Source organism: Panthera tigris, chromosome A2, assembly GCF_018350195.1.
Source record: "Panthera tigris isolate Pti1 chromosome A2, P.tigris_Pti1_mat1.1, whole genome shotgun sequence".
In the NCBI taxonomy this organism is placed as follows: Eukaryota; Metazoa; Chordata; class Mammalia; order Carnivora; family Felidae; genus Panthera; species Panthera tigris.
In genome coordinates, this window is record NC_056661.1 from 69,290,783 (window position 1) to 69,311,814 (window position 21,032).

Genomic DNA, 21,032 nt, shown 5'->3' on the forward strand with positions numbered 1-21,032 from the left:
TCTGGTCATTTTGGTCCCTTTATTCTATTTTTCAACATCCTCAGAGGAACGCACGTTACTCTTACTAATTAAAAAAAAAATCTGTGCCCATTGTTTCTGTAAGACGGATGACAAAGACATAACCAGGTTAGAACAATGGAAAGGTGTTGAGTTTTAGGGGAATGCCCTGACGAGAGCCGGACAGAGGTGGTGCTGGCGGCAGCCCGTGGATTGCTCTGCCAAGGACACAAACCAGAGGAAGCAAGAGTAGTTAAGAGCAATTAGACTAAGTCTAGGAGGGAGATCGTGAGGAAGAGAACCCAATTGAGGGTAGCAACGGCAATCAACGAGGACAGCATCACCTTCTCCAACCGCTTAACTCCAAGCCCTGCCACAGTTATGGTGCCCAGCTGGCCTCCGTGAATGTTTGTTGAATGAATGAATGATGGCATGGCAGTGATAGTCTCATGGCTACAGTTCCCTTCCCGCTTCCCTCTGCCTGTAGATCCCTAGCTACTCTTAATCCAACATATGTGAATGGAATAAACATCTCCCTTCTCTTTATAGTTTGTAATGGAATAGGAATTGGTGAATTTAAAGACACACTTTCCATCAATGCTACAAATATTAAACACTTCAAAAATTGCACCTCGATCAGTGGAGATCTTCATATCCTGCCAGTAGCATTTAGAGGGTAAGTAACAGATTAAGGCACTGGTGGGGAGAAACACAAAATCCACTTTGTTCACTGGACGAGATTGTTAATCAATAATCATTCTGTTGCTTGTTTCAGTGACTCCTTCACGCATACTCCACCTCTAGATCCAAAGGAACTGGATATTCTAAAAACTGTAAAGGAAATTACAGGTGTGTGCTGCTAACATACCCATCAACATAAATGGAAAATGGGTGTTGTACAGAGAGAACTTGTGGATGTAATCTCTTCTCTCTTGGCATAAGAACATTTCTTCTGAACGTCTACCACTAATGACTAATGGGTTCTTTGATCATTTTCACAAATGCGCTTTCCCCTGCACATGAAGGGTAAACACTTTAATCAAAGACTTGAGTCATTCCCGATTTTGTGTCCTTGTCTTCTCGGCCCCGGCCAGCCGTCCTGATGGCCCAGTGACTTTCATGGGTAGAGGGAGAGGAAAGGCAAAGTGCTGAAGGAACGGCACAGGCTCTCGAGCCTCACAGACTGGACTTCACGTCCCTGCTCGGCCACCGGCCACCATTTGGTCCATGACTGCCATCAGAGCTCCACTGCCTTCATCCATAAAAAAGGGAATAATTGGACCTAAATAACAAGATTGTTTGGAATATTGGAATTAAGTCAGGAAAATCTGTGAATCTCATTCTGTGACAGCTTAAGACATGGCACTTGTCATCAAGAAGCCAGTCTGGGTCATCAGATACGGAGCCCAGCAGGGCTGTCAGGACCACGGCACCACGGGACAGCCCGTGGGGGTGTTGGGTGGTGAGAGAGATGCAGGGAGGGACGGGGGATTCTACATCAGAGGCAGGATGTCCGCAGTTTAATTGTGCCTTGGCTTGTATCAACACGTGGGTAAGGTAAAGATTAGAAAAAGAATCCAATCAGATGTTCACCTTTCTTGGTCCTGTTACAGTCTCTCGAGAATCCTAAAATGTCTCATAAAAAAGAAACGTTATATAAGCGGTGCGTGTCTGAGCCTTCCTTCTGCCTTTGTAGGGTTTTTGCTGATTCAGGCCTGGCCTGAAAACAGGACTGACCTCCATGCTTTCGAGAACCTAGAAATCATACGTGGAAGAACAAAGCAACAGTAAGTTGACCCGAGCCAAAGCCTGGTAGATTAAAAAGCAAAACTTTTTTTTTTAAATAAGACCTACAGAAGAGTTTGAAATTAGACTTCTACAGCTGTTACAAAGATCCTGCAGAGAGCTGCCATCAGTCCTCCAGCCAGCTTCTCACCTAAGCGTGGCACGGGAGGCAGAGGAAGAAATTAACATCGGCACATTGCTGTGACCTCCACCACCAGACGTCACTCCGATGTCACCAGTTTGCTCGTGAATGCCACGTGTCAGTGTGCAGTCCAGTACCCCGCACTGTACTTGGTGGCTGTGTCTCCTTAGTCCCTTCCAATGTGTAGTAGTCCCTGTGTCTTTTCATCTCGTTTATGGCCTTGACGCTTTTAAAAAGTACTGGCCAAGCATTTTGTGGAAGGGCTGATGTTTTCTCATGATTCGATGGAGGTTGTACGTGTTTTGGTAAGAGGAGTCCTGAAATGACATGTCCTTATGAGCACACCGCGTCAGAGGGGGCTGACAGACTTTTTAATACACGACTGGTTCAGGGGTTCCCCTTTTCCAACTCCGACAGTGGCATACTCACGTAGAAGCATCTTGAATATAGCTCAGAGTAATAATGGTTTGAGAATTTCTTTGTCAGACCTGCCTTGGAAACAGTCTGATGCTGAGAACTATTACTCATTAATTGTCCTTTAAAACGACGACATAATATCACTCAATGTTAAAGAAAATCACGGGGCGCCTGGGTGGCTCAGTCAGTTAAGCGTCCTACTCTTGATTTCGGCTCAGGGCCACGATCTCACAGTTTGTGAGTTCGAGCCCTGCGTCAGGCTCTGCACTGACAGATTCTCTCTCTGCCCCTCCCCTGCTCATGTGCACTCTCTCTTTCTCTCTCTCAAAAGAAATGAACATTTTAAAATTATATTAAAGAAAATTAGAGTACAGTACACATAAAATATATACTGCTTTTTAAAAACATTCTTGGCTGTGCATCTCTGATAATAATCATTGCTTCCCAGAAAGACCCCTTTGTTCTGAGTTCTCAAGACCACTTCTTTTGAACCACTTCTTTCATAGAGACGAGATTTAGATCCATTTTCTTGGGGCGCCTGGGTGGCTCAGTCGGTTAAGCGTCCGACTTCGGCTCAGGTCATGATCTCACGGTCTGTGAGTTCAAGCCCCACGTCGGGCTCTGTGCTGACAGCTCAGAGCCTGGAGCCTGCTTCAGATTCTGTGTCTGCCTCTCTCTGACCTTCCCCCATTCATGCTCTGTCTCTCTCTGTCTCAAAAATAAATAAACATTAGATCCATTTTCTTAAGTGACTGGCAGGTGCCAGTTGGCTTACATTTCGGAATTTAAACAAAATTAGAATTACTTTTTTTTTTTTTTACCTTTTCACATTTATGAGAAGTCCAGAAATACACAGTCCCTCCTGGGGCAGGGTGAGCGCTGGCTCCAGGTACAGCTCATCAGAGCCAGGTCTGGCCTGCACGGAAGACACCAGCTTTGTCCCAGTGCCTAGGCTTCTGTGGGCACATGTTGAGAGAGAATTCCTAAACAGTAGAGTTACAGGTCTTCAACACAGGGCTCCTTGCTTTCCACAGGAGCCGGGTTGTGGGAAGGGAGAAGGAGGAAAGGGTCAGGAGAGAAAGAGAAACAAGGAGAGGAGGGGTCTCCAAATTCAACTTTTGTCATCTCCTGTCTGATGTCTCCTCATTGAGTGCTGCCTCAGCTGGTCTATTCCCTGTCCTGGTGTCCAATGAGCTTCCTAAAAATGCAAGTCTCTTTCCTATAGTTCCCCATCATTTGCACACAACAACCAAGCTCAAGGTGTGCAAGGTCTTCTGTCACCCTCCCTAGATCCCTTGCCCAAGCCTCCTCACCTCCAGGTTTCTGCTCCAGCAGTAGCTCCTGGTTCTCAGCACCCCATCAGATGCTTTCTTGCCTTCCTGTTCCTCCTGGTGGTTCAGGATTTCCCTCCTTTTAGTCTGAATTACTTTTATCCAGTCTCTTGATGAAAACATATTGATAGTCTTATAGAGTTCTAGCACAGACAGAGTTGGATGGTTCAGTTGTTTGTTCAATATATGGATGGATGGGTTAATGGATGGATTGATGGGTCAGTGGATCAAAGGATGGATGGATAGATAGCTGAGTGGATGGATAGTTGAATGAATCCATGGATGAATGGATAGATGAGTGGGTAGATGGATGCATAGATGAGAGGATGGATAGATGTATGTATGTATGTATGTATGGATGGATGGATGGATGGATGGATAGATAGGTGGAAAAATGGATGGATGGAAGCATGCCTGCCTAGATAAGTAGATGGACAAATGGATCAATAGATGGGTGAGTGGATGGAAAGATAGATTAATGGGTAGGTGGGTGGATGGAAAAAATGAACCTATGATTTTTGAAGTGTATTTGGATATTTGAGGGATTAGAACGTGCTCTCGGGGCACCTGGATGGCTCTGTCAGTTAAGTGTCCAACTCTCTATAGGCTCAGGTCATGATCTTCAGATTTGTGAGTTCAAGCCCTGCATCGGGCTCTGTGCTGACAGTGTGGAGCCTGCTTGGGATTCTCTCCCTCTCTCTCTGCCCCTTCCCATGCATTCCTTCCCCCCCCCCCATCTCTGTTATGCTCTTGCTCTGTGTCTCAAAATAAATAAATAAACATTAAAAAAGAAGAAGATGCTGTTCAATTCCCAGGCAAAAAAAAAAAAAACATGCAGTAAATATAATAATGACATTAATATTTATTCACCTTCAGTATTCCACTGGGGTTAAAGATAGTAAATGGACAAGGAACTAGCTTTTCCCTGGAGGAGCTTAAAAAAATCTGTTGTCATTTTCAAAAGTTGCAATACAGACTTCCTGCAATATGACTTACAGTCACTGGGAGGGGGACTGTAGTACATATAAGGTGGTCCAGAAGAAAATTAAAATAAAGCTTTTAGTGATAGAATTTTTTGGTCATTTTTCACAATGTTATTTTTCTTCCCTCCACTGTAGTGGTCAGTTTTCTCTTGCGGTTGTCGGCCTGGACATAACGTCCTTGGGATTACGCTCCCTCAAGGAGATAAGTGATGGAGATGTGATCGTTTCAGGAAACCAAAAATTGTGCTATGCAAATACAATAAACTGGAAAAAACTGTTTGGGACTTCAAGTCAGAAAACCAAAATTATAAACAACAAAGATGAAAAAGGCTGCAGTAAGTAATCACTTTGGTTGATCATGGAGATGGTTCACGTGGGTCATGTATGTTGATTTAGAAGATTCCCAAACATTTAAATTATATTTTTCATTCCTAAAGAAGCAGATTAAAATAAATCTGTACAGTCCTATATGTGAAGTTATCATGGGAAGTTCACCGGAATTGTTTCCAGATCATTCACATTTCGTAGGATGAATTTGCCTGGAGGTTTAAGCTGTCAATTATTTGTAACGTACAGAACTAAATTCAGCATTAATTATTTTACCTTTCAGCTGTTCTCCCTGCTCATTTCAGCCTCTAATGACTCTAGCTGGCAACACATAGAGGCATACACACACGCATGCAGATAGAATGAGCATTTTACAGCGACATTTCCTCATCTGAGTTTAGAGCCACAGGCTTCTCTTGAAGCCAGGCCATGCACATTTCTTTTTACCGAGACCCTGGTCACTGGGAGAAGCAGATCTGAGTTCAAATTCTGCCTCTAGCCCTTCCTAGCTTCCAGATCTTGGTCAATGTACTTAATACCTTTAGGCTTTGGCTTCCTCATCCATGAAATGGAGACCGCAGTGATTCCCACTGCTAGTGAGAGAATGAAGTGAAATTTTGTATATAAAACTCTTGACATGGTGCCCAGCACACGGCAAGGAACCACAAACCTTCCCTTGTGTCTCCATCAGCTATGACACTCATCAGCAAAGTGCTACCCAGGTCCGGACCAGGAACCCTTGACTCCCAGTCCGGAAAAGGGAACTTGAAGTTGGCCTCTAGAAGCCCATTTTGTGTCACTGCTTCTTCCAGGGACCCCCAGCATGTCTGTGCAGCTCAGGGTCACAGAGAACCCAGCGCCTCATTTACAGGTGTGGTCTCAACTGGCCCCTCTAGTCGCTGTCCCCTAGCTGACTCCTTGTGGCTCCCTGTGTCTTCTCAGAGGCCATAGGCCATGTCTGTCATCCATTATGCTCGTCAGAGGGATGCTGGGGCCCGGAGCCGAAAGACTGCGTGTCCTGCCAAAACGTCACCCGTGGCAAGGAATGTGTGGAGAAGTGCAATGTTCTGGAGGGGTAAGGTTATTTTGTAACCCCTTTGTTCTGATAAAAACTAAGGCGATTGTTTTTATAAGTTTACTGTTGTTCACTTTGATACTTTTCCTTTTTTTCTTTTTCCTTTGTTTTTGTTTATTTGTTGACAGCTGTTAATCACCAAAGGAAATGAACAAACTTTTTGCATTACTTAATCCAATCCACTAATTTATAGAGTCTCGGTTTTGGAAATATCTAATCTCTTTCGAAGCCACACAAAGTTCCCAAGAGAAATGGAAAAGCCATAAATGGTTCATGTGGCCAAGACCACAGTCACTTAGACTTTTCTTTGCAGTACATTTTTCCTGGTGTGTCAGAATATAATAATACAAATTATATTTCCTGGTTAATTTTTGTTTTATGTTCAACCAATATAGAACAGTGCAAATAACTTGAAACATAACCATGGACAAAGAAATAAACAATCATATAAACTTTGTTGGATTTTTTTGCTATCGGTTAAAAATACAGTTGCTTGATTCTGTGGGAATCTTGATATTGATGTAAAGCTCTGACCACAAATAACCACAAATAATGACTAAAAATAAATTAATAGGAAAGTAAAATATAAGGATAGAGAGAAGCAGAGGCTTTTTCCTTTTTAATTTAAAGAAAGGGGACATTTTGTGAGAGAGGAGAGCCATAGGAATTACAAATGGCTACGGGAAATCTTCCTTCTTATTTTGCTATCAGGGCTTGGGCCACAGCACGGATTCAGAAATATTCAGGGGACTCCTGGGTGCCCAGTCGGTTAAGCATCTGTCTTCGGCTCTGGTCATGATCTCACGGTTTGTGAGTTCGAGCCCCGTGTCGGGCTCACTGCTGTGAGCGTAGGACCCACTTCAGATCCTCTGCCCCCCTCTCTCTGTGCTCCTCCCCAACTAGTGTTTACTCTCTCTCTCTCTCTCTCTCTCTCAAAGTAAAGACACATTAAAAAAAAAAAAGAAGAAATATTCAGGATCAGAATGAGAGGACCAAGTCTAATTCTGTAGGAATCCTTTAGCAAAGACGCCAAGTAACCTAGCAGAGTCCTCTGTGTAATTCAACAATATTAATGCAATCCTTACTGCTATGAATAGACGTGAATGTCGTGTTTTCTACATCTTTTTAAAGGGAGAGGGAATTAAAACCACCATGTTGTTGGTGCCCATGCCTTTAGACAGCACTTGCTCAGTTTGCAAGATGGGCTCCTCCGGCCGGCATCATGACCCAGAGAAGGAGGGAAGGAAAAACTGGGCACATTTGGTTTAATTGATGACATAAGGGAAGACTTGGGGAACATGTTGCGGGGTGTAAACATTCCTTGTGTTTCCTTGTTCACTGGCGTGAAAGCCTGCAGTTAATTACCAGGCGGCATTCAGTCTTAATAGCTGTCATAACTGTTTTGTCTTTTCAATCAAACATCATCTTCATGCTTAATGTCGACCCATACGTCTTTGAGGAACAGGGAAACTAGTTCAAGCAAAAGTGTTCACACGTGTGTTCCGTACTTCCTATTTTTATTAATAATCATTGAGTACGTTTTAATATCTCTCCTTCCTTTTCCTGTGAGTCAATCTACAGTTACCATTTCCTTCTAGCTTAATTTAAATATCCATGAATCTGATATTGTGGGGGGTGGGGGAGGTGGTCACCTCTTCCAGACTATTACTTTTTTCATTTGTTGACCTGTTTGCCTAATAGACAAAAACTGTGCCTTATAGAAAAATGTAGGGAAGATATTTTGATTATAAATGAAGCTTGTGCATTTATTCGGAGAGGAGATGACCATGGATTCAGTTAACAAAATCGGTTTATCATATTGCAATATAATCCTAGATTCCCTACCGTTCAATGTTTACCTAAATTTTTCTCGCATTTCTGAGAAAGGTGTTCTGTGTCACCTGAAATTTCAGACAATTGCAACTCAGACAGTTGTAACCTGCCGGCATTTTGAATCAGGATCTCTAGAGATAGCACTGACCGGTTTTCTTTCATCTCTCAGGGAGCCAAGGGAGTTTGTGGAGAATTCCGAGTGCATACAGTGCCATCCAGAATGCCTGCCCCAGGCCATGAATATCACCTGCACAGGACGAGTAAGGAGCCCATTTGATGTTATTCACTCATACGTCCAAGGGAAAAGCCTTCCCAAGCAGCAGAACCACAGCAATGATCCAGCATCACTCTGCGGCTACCAAAGAGGCAGCCATGCCCATACAGGGGGCCTTGTGACCTCCCAGCTGGGTCACAGAGGCTGTGGTTGAGTTGACGTCATCACGCAACCCACCTTGTAGGAGCACTCACCCTTTCTGCCCAACACCCTCCAACAAATCTAATAACATCTACTCTTTTACCAAAAACCAGGGATGCCTGTGGGAGGCTAGGGACATCGACAGCCGGTGTTCACTGTTTCTGACATCTGTCATCATTGCTTCATCATCTTAATCAAACATCATCAGATTCTTATTTAACATTCGTTCATAATTATTTGAAGAGTTCTTAAAGAAACACCTAGCGGAGCACCTGGGTGGCTCAGTCAGTTAAGTCTCTGACTTTGGGCTCACGTCATGATCTCATGGTTCGTGGGTTCGAGTCCCTCATTGGGCTCTGTGCTGATGTCTCGGAGCCTGGAGCCTGCTTCGGATTCTGTGTCTCCCTCTCTCTCTCTCTCTGCCCCTCCCCACCTCATGCTCTGTCTCTGTGTCTCTCAAGAATGAATGAATGTTAAAAAAATTTTTTTAAAGAAACATCTAACAAAACTTTTCAAAATTCAGGTTTCTATTTACATAAAGAGTATACGTGAGAATTCAGGTCCTCCTCACACCAATGTTCCAATGTTGTTCATTCTCAATATTATTTATAAGGAGTTCTGTTTGTATTTGAGCTTCAACAGCCATATCTAAACCTTCTAATTGAACACATTTTTCAAAAGCTGTCTCTAAATCAGGCTGAAGGCTGTGTTTTGAGGTGTAGGCTGCTACTAGGGCAGTTTACAAAGTAAACCATTGGTTTATAAGTTTACATGGTGTTAGGTTAAATTGTCATCATTAAAATAAGTCCGTTTGTGATTCTGACTTAGTCATCTGACCATTCTGATTCTGGGAACGCTCAGTCTTTGGACAAAACGGAGACATCAGAGAACTTCACCAGTGAGCACATCCTTCCCTACCAGCTTTATTTCACTCCCTTGATGTAGGGCACAACCCGAATAGTCAAGTGTCACTTCTGTGAGTTTTTCGGAGTTTGGGAAACGGAATCAAATAAACATGGTATACAGTTAATTATGCCCCCACTGCTTACTTCCACTTACTGCCTTCTTGTCCCTGGAGAAACATAGATGTGGGCTTTCTTCAGTTCGCCTCAGCAAGCCTGGCTTCCCACATAGTTACTCTTTAAGTTCAGATATGATATGCAAACAGTGCCATCTGAGCGATAGAGATGTAAACGTACACGTAGACTCATCAGGATTGTTTTGACAAAGAAACTTGCCCACAGTCTGTTAAGTAAACTGTCACGAAGCGTACAGTATAGTTTCTTTTCCGTTGTTATATCGTCAATGCATTTGAAGACTTCTCAGTAGGCTGTGAACAGTGGTTCACAGTCACAGACAAGCTTGTTGTGTTTCTGCTTTAAGAACGTCTGTTGTTTGACTTCTTTTTCACACAAAGTATTATAAGTAAAAAGTTACTTCAGTTTCGAAAGAGAAGGAAGCCTATAGACATGTCTCTCTCCGTCTTGGTGTAGGGACCAGACAGCTGCGTGCAGTGTGCACACTACATTGACGGCCCTCACTGCGTCAAGACCTGCCCGGCTGGCATCATGGGAGAAAACAACACCCTGGTCTGGAAGTTTGCGGACGCCAATCGCATGTGTCACCTGTGCCATTCAAACTGTACCTACGGGTGAGTGACAGCCTGACTGTGGTGCAGACGACGCCAGGCAGAATGTTTCCTGTTTTCATTGTACGTAACCAAAAAAGAAGTCAAGTAGAGGACAGAGAATAAGTTTTCTGACGACGTTAAATGATAGCGTGAGATGGGCTCTTTTACTTCATATTCAACAATTGTTTCTGCAAAATTATGCAAAGGTGTTATCAGCTTTCCCAAGGGGCTCGAGCTCGGTACTCAAATCAAGACTCTTCCAGCGCCTGTCCTGTCACTGTCCTTGTCAAGTCACCTCTTCAGATGTAAACTGGCTTTTCTTTCCCCCTGAGCTACTTCTGCATCAGTAGCTTCTCCCTAGTAACCCCTGCTGTTTCCCCCGCAGCACCTTCAGAGGCTGCCAAAAAAAACCAAAAAAACAAAAAACGGAAAAAACAACAAAAAAAAACCCGCGTGTGGTCCCAAAATGGACAATTTCAATTTGCACTCACTTTGTGTAGTATTCCCTCTTGGAGACTGCGGGGCATTGTTGGGGAGAAAAAGCTAGTGAGTGGGGAGTTTATCAGTGGTCACTCATTAGTGATGCCTTTTGTCTTTGAGTTTTGGTTTCCCTAGGAGATAATAGAGTGTGAAATAGGGAGGCCTCCCATGCATCCACTTCCTGAAAAAGCCTGTGTGTGTGTGTGTGTGTGTGTGTGTGTGTGTGTGTGTGTGTGTGTGTGGTGTAGGAAGGAAGGCCCAAAGGCACTGGGGAGAAAGGAGCAGGACAGCTTGAAAATGGGGGAGGGAACAGACCCTACCCTCCGGGAGGAGTGTACAAATCCCAGCCCTTGACTGAGGTAGGAAATGGGGTGCTTGACAGGCGCCTCTGGCCTGGTCACATACTTGAAATGTAGTCCTTCATCCTTAACCAGACCATGAAATGGTAGTGTCCCCCATATCCTTTTTTAAATTGATATAGAGCTTACACACAATGTTCTATTCATTTCAGGTGTACAGCATAACAATTTGACAATTCTATACATTACGCAGTGCTCCCCACAATATGTATAGTCACCATCTGTCCCCAGACAAAATTATTACATTATGGACTATATTTTCTGTTCTGCACTTCTCATCCCCATGTCTTATTTATTTTATAACTAGAAGCTCATACCCCTTAACCCCTTCACCCATTTTAGTCATCCCCCCTGTTTCTCTGTGGCAACCACCGGTTTGTTCTCTGTATTTATGAGTCTGTTGCTGTTGTTTGTTTGTTCGTTTGTTTTATTTTTTTAGTCTCCATTACATAGATGAAATCTTACGGGATTTGTCTTCTTCCGTCTGACTTGTTTCAGTTAGCATAATTCTCTCTAGGTCCATCCATGTGCAACAGCATGAGTTGTCTTTTGCATTTAATTGGAATATTCTGTTTTCTTACTGATGTTTGTCTTGGCAAATGTTGCCATACTTCAAAACCAATGTATTCTGCCTTTTTATATCATTCTGTAATCAAAATAAGGGACGGTGGCCTCCCTCACTAGAACGAGGACCCAGCTTCTCAAGAGTCATTTAAGACCAATGCCGTCTCTGCTGTATGTAAGACGTTTCAGTCCTGTGGGAGGAGAGGAAACCAGCTCCCGTACTGCCCCTGGATTCCAGGGTCTGAAGTCATCACTGCCGTTGCCCTGCCCCTGAGACTCATTCTCACACATCGGTTCCTCTCCTCCTACCCCTTAATTAGTATGGCTCTAGTCTTGGCCGCCTCTCCTCCCCTGCCTGTACTGACATCCTAGAGCCAGATATGAGACAGCTATACCTATATCATAAAGTACGCATGAACGCATTTCAGTAACAGAGGCCAGAAAATGTCCACTTTGCTAAATGCTAGAACAATCTGTGTCAGAGAGTGCAGCATTCAAAAATACGTGCCGAGTGAATGAACGAATGAATAAATGCAAAATAAATAAATAATTAACTGCTGCCCCCCAAATTGAGATTCATGGTGATTTTAATGATTTGAGAGTAATTTAAAGCACGTTGACTTATGATCAAAATGTGTATTTCTCCCTCAATACCCACAGCTGTTCTGGGCCAGGTCTTGAAGGCTGTGCAACAGATGGGTAAGTGTTCTACTTGAGTCTAGTGGACCTTCTCAGAAATGACCAAACACTCTATCTGCACAGATTATGTTTTCCTGCATTTCTGATTCCCCTCTGCCTTCACAGGTTCTTTTTTTTTACAGATTTTTAAAAATGTTTTACCTTATTTTTTGAGACACAGAGAGAGACAGAGCACGAGCAGGGGAGGGGCAGAGAGAGGGCGAGACACAGAATCCAAAGCAGGTTCCAGGTTCTGAGCCCAACGTGGGGCTCGAACCCACAAATGCGAGATCGTGACCTGAGCCCAAGTCAGAGGTCTGCTCAACCGACTGAGCCACCCAGACGCCCCTTTTACAGATTTTTTTTTTAAGTTTATTTTTTTTACGTTGACAGAGAGCACTTGCAGGGGAGGGGCAGAGAGAGAGAGAGGGAGAGAGAGGAAATCCCAAGCAGGCTTCGCACTGTCAGCGCAGAGCCCGAGGTGGGGCTCAGTCCCATGAACTGTGAGACCATGACCTGAGCTGAAATCAAGAGTCGGACGCTTCACCGACTGAGCCACCCGGGTGCCCCTACCTTCACAGTTCTTATTTCTTCTCTGGGCTGGCATAGCATCCCTGGCAGAGACCATCCTGCTGGTTGCACCCACCTCTCCCGTGCCTACTTTGTCGTGTGCTTCGGCGGAAGGGATGCAGGATGTGAGCCCTGGGGCCTGTTCCACGCCCAGCTCGTACTTGGTACACAGTGCTCCTCTTTATGTGGAGTCTATTTATGACTTCTTGGTCACACCAGTTCTGCTAGAGCCTCCTTCTAGCTTCTCTTCTTTTCCTGCTTGATGATCCATTTGACCGTATCACAAACCTTCCTGTGTGATGACAGCTCCAGCTTGGGGGGACTTTCTCCCCTTTTCTAAACAATGACTTCCACTAGCATTTCAGTTCTGATTCATTTGCTATCATTGCTTGAAATGCTGCACTAAGAAAGGCAGAATCGGGAGTGGCTGTTCAGACTCCTCAGGACAGAGTGGTGTTATCGACCGACACTATCTAGCGAGGAATCAGAATGATGTACAAGGCTCCTCTTTGTCATTCCTGACGTCCCCAACGCTAACCAAACCTCCATCTCTTCCATTTCTCGTCATGTCTACAAAATCCCTTCAATAACCTGCCCTCCCTGTCAGCTGACTCTTCTGCCCCAGAATTAACCCTACTCTCAAGTGAAACCTTAAAGACAAGTTAGGCAGTCTCTCGCTTCCTCTTCGCTGAGCCTACCGGGATGTCAGCAAAATTTGTCCTATCTTCATGCTACACTCAGTACCTTTGTAATGAGGTTTTCCGTCAAAGCCCCACCTGGAAACTAGTCAATGGCCATTCCTTGTGATATTTACTCTTTTTATGTTTTTCTTCCTTTTTTATTCACTCACCCTTACTACAGCTCCCCATGGAACAGATAGTCTGTAACCAATTATTCTTTATATCTTTCTGGTGTTCTTTTCAATATAATAAAAACTCACTAATCCAAAGTGCATTCACTGGGGAGATGGGATAATGCAGGAGATGACTTTTTCACTCACTGAGAAGAAAGTGTTGTAAATATCATTGTCATGAAGTACCTTTGACCCACTTACAAGCAATTTGTAAGGATCTTGGGATACTTATGTGCTAATGATACTAATTAATCTTTGATGTTCTTTAACATTTCTTCCTAAAAATACGAAGTTTGCCAGAAATTCGAATAGAATAGATACTTGAGAACAATAATTTTAAGATGATTTTTATAGAATTTTAATATGTAAAATTAAATTATTTTATATTAAATTGATACAGGTTATATTTATAGGACTTGAAGATTGTATTATAGCATTTCTAGAATCTATAAATACAGATTATATTTATGGAATTTGAAGATTCTAAATTCAGAACCCACGAATTCAGATGGTTGTTTCCTCAGTGAGCTCTAGAACCTGAGTTTTGAGTTTTTGCTGTCCCTGAATCAAACACCACCTTTGTGGGAAGAAGAATGTGGCAGAGTGGTTTGATGCTGCATGGCGACATCACTCATTTATGACAATGATCTTTTTTATGTTGAAATCCTATCACATGATAACCTCCCCCAAGCTTATTCATAAAGCATTCCACATGGCTGTCATCCCGTCTTGAAAGCCAAGAACACTTTGAAGAATCTCAACATTATGGAAAGAGTCCCTTCACCTAGGCAAACCAGTAGACAATGCATGTCTTAATACATGTGATGTGATGTTCTAGGCTTCGTATGTATGGAGATACTCTGGGGATACATGAAAATTCATATAAAAAGCATTACTGAAGTCTGAGTTACTTTTTGAATTATGTGGTTTCTTAAAAGATTAAAATATAACTGTCGGGGCACCGGGTGGCTTAGTTGGTTAAGCATCCAACTCTTGATTTTGGTTCAGGTCATGCATGATCTCATGGATCAAGCCCATCTAGGTGTGGAGCCTGCTTGGGATTCTCTCTTTCCCTCTCCTTCTGCCCCTGCCCCATGTGTGTGTGTGCATGTTCTCTCTCAATAGATAGATAGGTAGATAGATAGATAGATAGATAGATAGATAGATAGATAGATGATAGGAAGGAAGGAAGGAAGGAAGGAAGGAAGGAAGGAAGGAAGGAAGGAAGGAAGGAAAAAAGAAAAGGAAAGGAAAATAAGGGAAAGAAAAGAAAAGAAGTCATATGGAGATGTCCAGATGATAGGTCAATTTAAAAAATGCAAAAAAAAAAAAAAAAAAAACCTGGGGGCAAAGCCTCTTATGCTCAAGAAGGTGGAAACACTACCCTAGAAACTCTTTGCTTTCTTTCCTCTCTGTAGAAGCCACATGGTATCTATTTTCTGAGATGATGTTAAATGATGTCAATGTACCAAAACATGCAGGAAGTACATACAATGCCAATGTAATAGAGTCTGTCACCAAACCTCACTTTTCCACGTCTCCCTCTTGTTCCAGGCCCAAGATCCCATCCATCGCCACTGGGATTGTTGGGGGCCTCCTCTTGGTGGTGGTGGTGGCCCTTGGGGTGGGCCTCTTTCTGCGCCGACGCCACATCGTCCGCAAGCGCACACTTCGCAGACTGCTGCAGGAAAGAGAGGTGAGTAGGTGCCCAGGCCGCACGCCCACCAGTGCCCCTCTCCCCAGAACCCCAGACAGGAACGAAGGCTCTCCTGCCAAGTGTTGCCAACTATTTTAAATATGTAATTGTATTATTATGCCTTATTGCTTACGATGGAAAAACCAGAAAGAATCTCTGAATGTCCAGGTATAAACAATTAATGACGTTTTGGTACCTCTCTGGAGTGAAATGCCAATGTTCCTATTATAAGTCTCACGACACAGATACAAAAGCCATAGGAGTCCTGTTTAACATACAGCACTCAGGTACATGCACAGGAGAAGGGCTTGCAAACAGGTTGTCTGGTGATTCCTGTGAAGGCACATGTTGAGATGTTACTTTGGCAAATCCCATTGTCTACAATAGTGCCGTTCCATTTTGAGCTCTGTTTGTGACTCACTCTACTGGTGGGTCTTCGGCCGGCATCTTTGTGTCCGGCAGTGTGTCAGAAGCCAGAGTCCCTGGGAGGAGGGACCCGTAGCAGCTCATAGCACAATGGCACTTGTGTGTGTTAGGAGGCCCGACAGGCTACCAAAATGACCAACCATATCAAAACTTCCCTCACCAGAATACTCTCAGTCCGGCTTATTGGCTAGAAACAGAAATCGAAATTGCATTTGTTGAAATGGAGCTCTTCTGTGCGAGGACACCTGTATCAGGGAGTCCCTGTCCCAACATATCTTTTCTGAAGTCCTAAAGAGAAGGTGTGCGTTCCTCCTTCTGAGTGAGCATGGTGGGTTCTTGGTGCTGACGCCCATCCACACATGGCTGTGTCTGAGCCTGGCTCACACCTCCTCCCATGTGGGCCTGAGCATTGAGGCCGCGACCCTCCTTCCTTGTCTCTCACAGCTTGTTGAGCCTCTTACGCCCAGCGGAGAAGCTCCCAACCAAGCTCTCTTGAGGATCTTAAAGGAAACAGAATTCAAAAAGATCAAGGTGCTGGGCTCTGGAGCATTTGGCACAGTGTACAAGGTGAGGCCACCAGGGCACCGAGACTTCTGGGGATGCAGGTTGGTGGGCATATTCAAAGTCCTGGGCTGTCTACTGTCTATCAAGCTTGTCTACTCTATGTGTAGCTCAGCGTTTGGGAAATTCTGATGTTTTCCCCAAGTTGTCGAGAGGGAATCTTTTATACTGGTGACATATAAGTGGTCCTGTGAGACCTGTACACAGACAACAAAGTTATCGTGGAGGACAGCATTGACTTTGTAAAGGGGTGAGTGGCAGGGATGGAGTCTGAAGGGGGACTGCCTCTCACTGCATGACAGCATCCAAATAATGCCCAGGTCAAAACAGCTTTTAATTTGTTTTTCCTGGATCCTGTTATATCAAGTCTGATTTCCATTAGACCCAGAGCCAGTATCTCAGAATTCTGGACAAAATGATCCACACTGGTTTTATAACTCACACAAGCTTTGGGTTTTTTGTAATCTAACTACTCTGATTCATGGAACACTATATAGCCAAAGAGCTGCTGAGATGTCATGGCTCCTAGCACTGGTGACCTTGGAGCACAGAGCTGTGCTCAAGGTCCCTCACCCTTTCGGATGGTGTTACTGGTAAAGTCCGTGCATCTTGTGAGTCAGCATATTGCATAGTGTGACAGTCGCCAGTTAATGTCTTCTCTCCCTCCTCGTCACAGGGACTCTGGATCCCAGAAGGTGAGAAGGTTAAAATTCCCGTGGCCATCAAGGAGTTACGAGAAGCCACATCTCCAAAAGCCAACAAGGAAATCCTTGATGTGAGTTTCTCCTTTGTTTCCTAGTTATCCACAGGCGTGGACATCAGAAGCCACATTTTAGAAGCCACACACTGCCCTGTTTTAGACTTTCTCCATCACCACATTCTAAATGTTCACTTTCATGTCTTTTTTTCCCTTCAGGCTGTAGTTGGTATAATTCCCTCTCAGGGCTTCTCCGATAGAGAAGACTTGGGTCCTCCATTCTGCTATGTCTCCCAAAAGGATAGAAACTCACAATCGCTGGCTGTCCACCAAGGGCCAGGCTCAGGGCTAGTTGCTTTGCACATGAGGAACTCTCCCCATGAGTCTGTGGTGCAGGGGTTAACACTCAGTATGCTTTGCAGGCATAAAGAAGCTTGCTCACGTTCACGCGATTGGCACAGGATTCCAGCCTATCGTTATTTCTGCCCCTGAAGCACGTGTCCATTTTGCTCTACCAAGTTATCTTTGAAGTGGCTTTTTTAAAGGTGCCTGGGATTATAGTATGGATGCTCTCTAGAAGCTCTGTAAAGTGTTGCCCCTCTTTGGTACTTTCCCCCAAATAGCTTAAATGTTATTTCCAGTGTTCTCCGTTAGTTTACGGGGCAAGACTTTGAAATGTGCCACAAGATTATTTGCACGTCTTTACTTTCGGTACCACTGAACTTTCGTCATCTTCTCTGGATCCTCACCAGTCGGTGAGGGCACTGCATCCCTTTAAACAGCAGTTGGCTGAAAGAGGGGCCACCATGGAATGTGGCCGAGCCCGCTTCAAGGGATGCCCAGGAGGATCCAGTGGACAATCCTATTGGGGTGTCCTTGTGAACACCATTGGCCTCTGTTTGCTGTGGGTTGATGCAAACTTTTGCTCCTGTCCCAGGGCAGAGCCAGAGAAAGAGAAGCTGGAGAGGCTTAGCAGGAGGTTAGGGGAACCAAGTCAAAGCAAAAGAAAACCGACTGCCTCAAAAATCTAGAGAATTTAGTTATCCTATGGTGGGGAGGGACAGGAGGCAAATGTAATACTCCGCCATCTTACATCTAACCCACAGGATATATACCAAACAAAGCAAACATGGGCCTTTTTTTTTTTAATTTTTTTTTTTTAACGTTTATTTATTTTTGAGACAGAGAGAGACAAATCATGAATGGGGGAGGGTCAGAGAGAGGGAGACACAGAATCTGAAACAGGCTCCAGGCTCTGAGCTGTCAGCACAGAGCCCGACGTGGGGCTCGAACTCACGGACCGCGAGATCATGACCTGAGCCGAAGTCAGCCGCCCAACCGACTGAGCCACCCAGGCGCCCCAAACATGGGCCTTTTAAAAAATGTGTTTAGACACAATGAGCTTCCCAGTGGCATAACACTGTATACACTTCAATTACCCCCAGCTGACTTCCCTCCTTTACTCTGGCACACCCTAAATGAGAGATGATGTATTAATAAATAAAGTGCAGTAGCAAATCACACACATTGAAGATATACGTATCGAGCAAAATTACCTCTCATTTTCAATGGCTTACAAATTAACGTGAAGTCCAATTAACATATACCGTCAGCTCTCATTGGCATAACCGCAAGAAATAAGTTTGTGAAGGCTCTTGACTTAGAACCTCCAGCTCCCTCACGTATTGCGTTGAAAAGAAAATCTTTTTTGCGGAGTCTGCTTCCTTAATTCGTGTTTTACTCATTCAGGGCATTCCAATAAATCTCACAAAACAAGGTTGAAATGTGAATTTCAGCAATGTTTACAACCCAGAGTAAGGGGGATTTTGAAGACAATAGGTGTGCTTTGGGGGAGAAGTCGTTTTCACTGAAAAGGACCTCCAGGTCCCCTGAAACCGGAGGAAATCTGCTGTGGTGGGGTAGAGGAGGGGTGGACAATAAAGTAAACCCTGAAAAGTTTACAAAACACGAGCCTCTGTGTACCTCTGGCTCTGCTTCTCTCCTGCTCTCTTCTCCCTCCATTTTGGGGGAAGTTTTGTTTGTTTTGTTTTGTTTTTTGCGTTTTTTTCTCCAGGGTTACTGAGATATAATTGGCGTAAAGCATGGTGGCCCGACTTACACATACTGTGACGTGATACCGCAGTAAGGTTCGCTAGCGTCTTTGCCTCATATAGATACAATAAGAAAAGCAAAAAAAGAAAAGTTGCTCCCTGCCTAAGAACTCTTGGCATCTACTCTCTTAACTTTCTTGTATACCATACCACAGTGTCAACTCCTTTTCTCTACCCCCCTGCCCCCCATTATTTTGTTCCTGCCTTTGATTCTTGTTTCTACTGGACTCTTATCTTTTCTGATATCAGACATCACAGCTGTCACAGTTCATGGGTGACACACTTGAGAACTTGTCATTTGCTTTTCCTGAAGCCCAGTCTGCCCAGAATTCGCAAGCAATCCCATCAGGGCAGGGTGATTCCTGGGTGATGGAGAGCCCCTGAAGGAAAGGAGGAGCCGGTAAAGGAAGTGATTATAAGGCCAGTTTCAACAGTGAGCTAAGGGCAAGTCAGTTCTGTGACAGGACAGCCCGATGGGGCTGAACGTGTCCTTTGAAGTGCTCATACTCACTTGTAAATGGTCCCACGCACCCAATACTGGCTACCCTTCTTCCCCTACTGAGATCAGGCACTGAGATCCAGAACATACACGCGGCAGCCTCTGGTTTAAGCTGCTGGTGGTGGCTTAGTTAACTGGTACAGTTTCAAAAATGTAGGGGCACCTACCTTTCATTCTTAAGGTTCAGTGTATGCCTTCCTGAAGGAGTTTAAAATGTAGTGGAATCCTTTTCCCCAATTCTTTTTTTTAATGTTTATGTATTTTGAGAGAGAGCGAGAGCCTGCGAGAGTTCATGCCAGCAAGGGAGAGGCAGAGAGAGAGAGGGAGAGAGAGAATCCCAAGCAGGCTCCATGCTGTCAGCACAGGGCCTGATGCGGGGCTCAATCCCATGAACTGTGAGATCATGACCTGAGCCGAAATCAAGAGTCAGATGCTTAACCAACTGAGCCACCCAGGTGCCCTCTTTTCCCCAGTTCTTTTTTTTTTTTTTTAATGTTTATTCATTTTTGAAAGACAGAGACAGAGCGCAAGCAGGGGTGGGGCAGAGAGAGAGGGGGACACAGAATCTGAAGCAGGCTCCAGGCTCCAAGCTGTCAGCACAGAGCCCAACACGGAGCTCAAACTCATGGACTGTGAGATCCTGAGCTGAAGTTGGACGCTCAACCAACTGAGCCACCCAGGTGCCCTCTTTTCCCCAATTCTTTTTGTTTGTTTGTTTTTTTTAATTTTTTTAATGTTTATTCATTTTTGAAAGACAGAGACAGAGCACAAGCAGGGGTGGGGCAGAGAGAGAGGGAGACACAGAATCTGAAACAGGCTCCAGGCTCTGAGCTGTCAGCACAGAGCCCGACGCGGGGCTCGAACTCACGAACTGCGAGATCATGACCTGAGCCGAAGTCGGATGCTCAACCGACTGAGCCACCCAGGCGCCCCTCTTTGCCCCAATTCTTAACCTAAAATAGTTCACAGCTGAAGGAGAAAAGTGAAAAGGAAGGCATCAAACATCATTTTGGCAACCGGGACAAAATAATAGACTTTCAAGGTCCCAAAGCCTCAGAGGCACCCTGCCATGTGACTCAGCCTCGGGGTCTCCGAACTGAACGTGGGCTCTGCCTGCCGGTCTGTGCGCGTGGCTGGTGTGTCCAGTCCAGACACTGTTGTGGACTACCACACATTCTTTCTGCAAGTCACAGTGCACCTTTGAGATTCCAAGATAAACAGCTCAGAACAAAGCTCGCTTCAACTTCTGTGCACACCAAGCAGGACACACGACCAAACAGCGTGTCCATTGTTTTTGGGGGCGGGGCGGAAGCGATGACCTAGTTCTGTTGCACTATCGGATTTGAATAGGATCGGGGACCTGGCAGGGCTCCAGGCTCTGTGTGGCCCGACACCCACGCCCGTGCTCCGTTCCCCGATCCCCCCCGTCCAGGTCAGCTCCTCGCGGCCCCACAACAGATGGGCAGCTCAAACTGCTCTGCTCTGCAGATTTTTCTCCCCTCGAAAATGAATACAACATGTTTCCAAATCTCAACCAGATCTTGAGAAAATAGGAACGGCCAGAGGACTTCTTTGGAGTTATGGTTGTACAGTTTCCCAGACT

General features: G+C 44.6%; 1 protein-coding gene across 2 annotated transcripts in view; it reads left to right on the forward strand.

Moving 5' to 3' along the window:
- Positions 1–21,032, forward strand: part of EGFR (epidermal growth factor receptor) — a 207,383-nt gene that overhangs the window by 160,033 nt on the left and 26,318 nt on the right. The window contains exons 9-19 of one of the 2 annotated variants that reach the window (XM_042963486.1): positions 547–673; positions 773–846; positions 1,694–1,784; positions 4,791–4,990; positions 5,925–6,057; positions 8,060–8,150; positions 9,799–9,956; positions 11,999–12,037; positions 14,994–15,135; positions 16,006–16,128; positions 16,799–16,897. In XM_042963486.1, coding sequence (XP_042819420.1) covers positions 547–673; positions 773–846; positions 1,694–1,784; positions 4,791–4,990; positions 5,925–6,057; positions 8,060–8,150; positions 9,799–9,956; positions 11,999–12,037; positions 14,994–15,135; positions 16,006–16,128; positions 16,799–16,897 — 1,277 coding nt within the window. The remainder of the gene's footprint in view (positions 1–546; positions 674–772; positions 847–1,693; positions 1,785–4,790; positions 4,991–5,924; positions 6,058–8,059; positions 8,151–9,798; positions 9,957–11,998; positions 12,038–14,993; positions 15,136–16,005; positions 16,129–16,798; positions 16,898–21,032) is intronic. The other variant, XM_042963488.1, reaches the window with a different exon arrangement.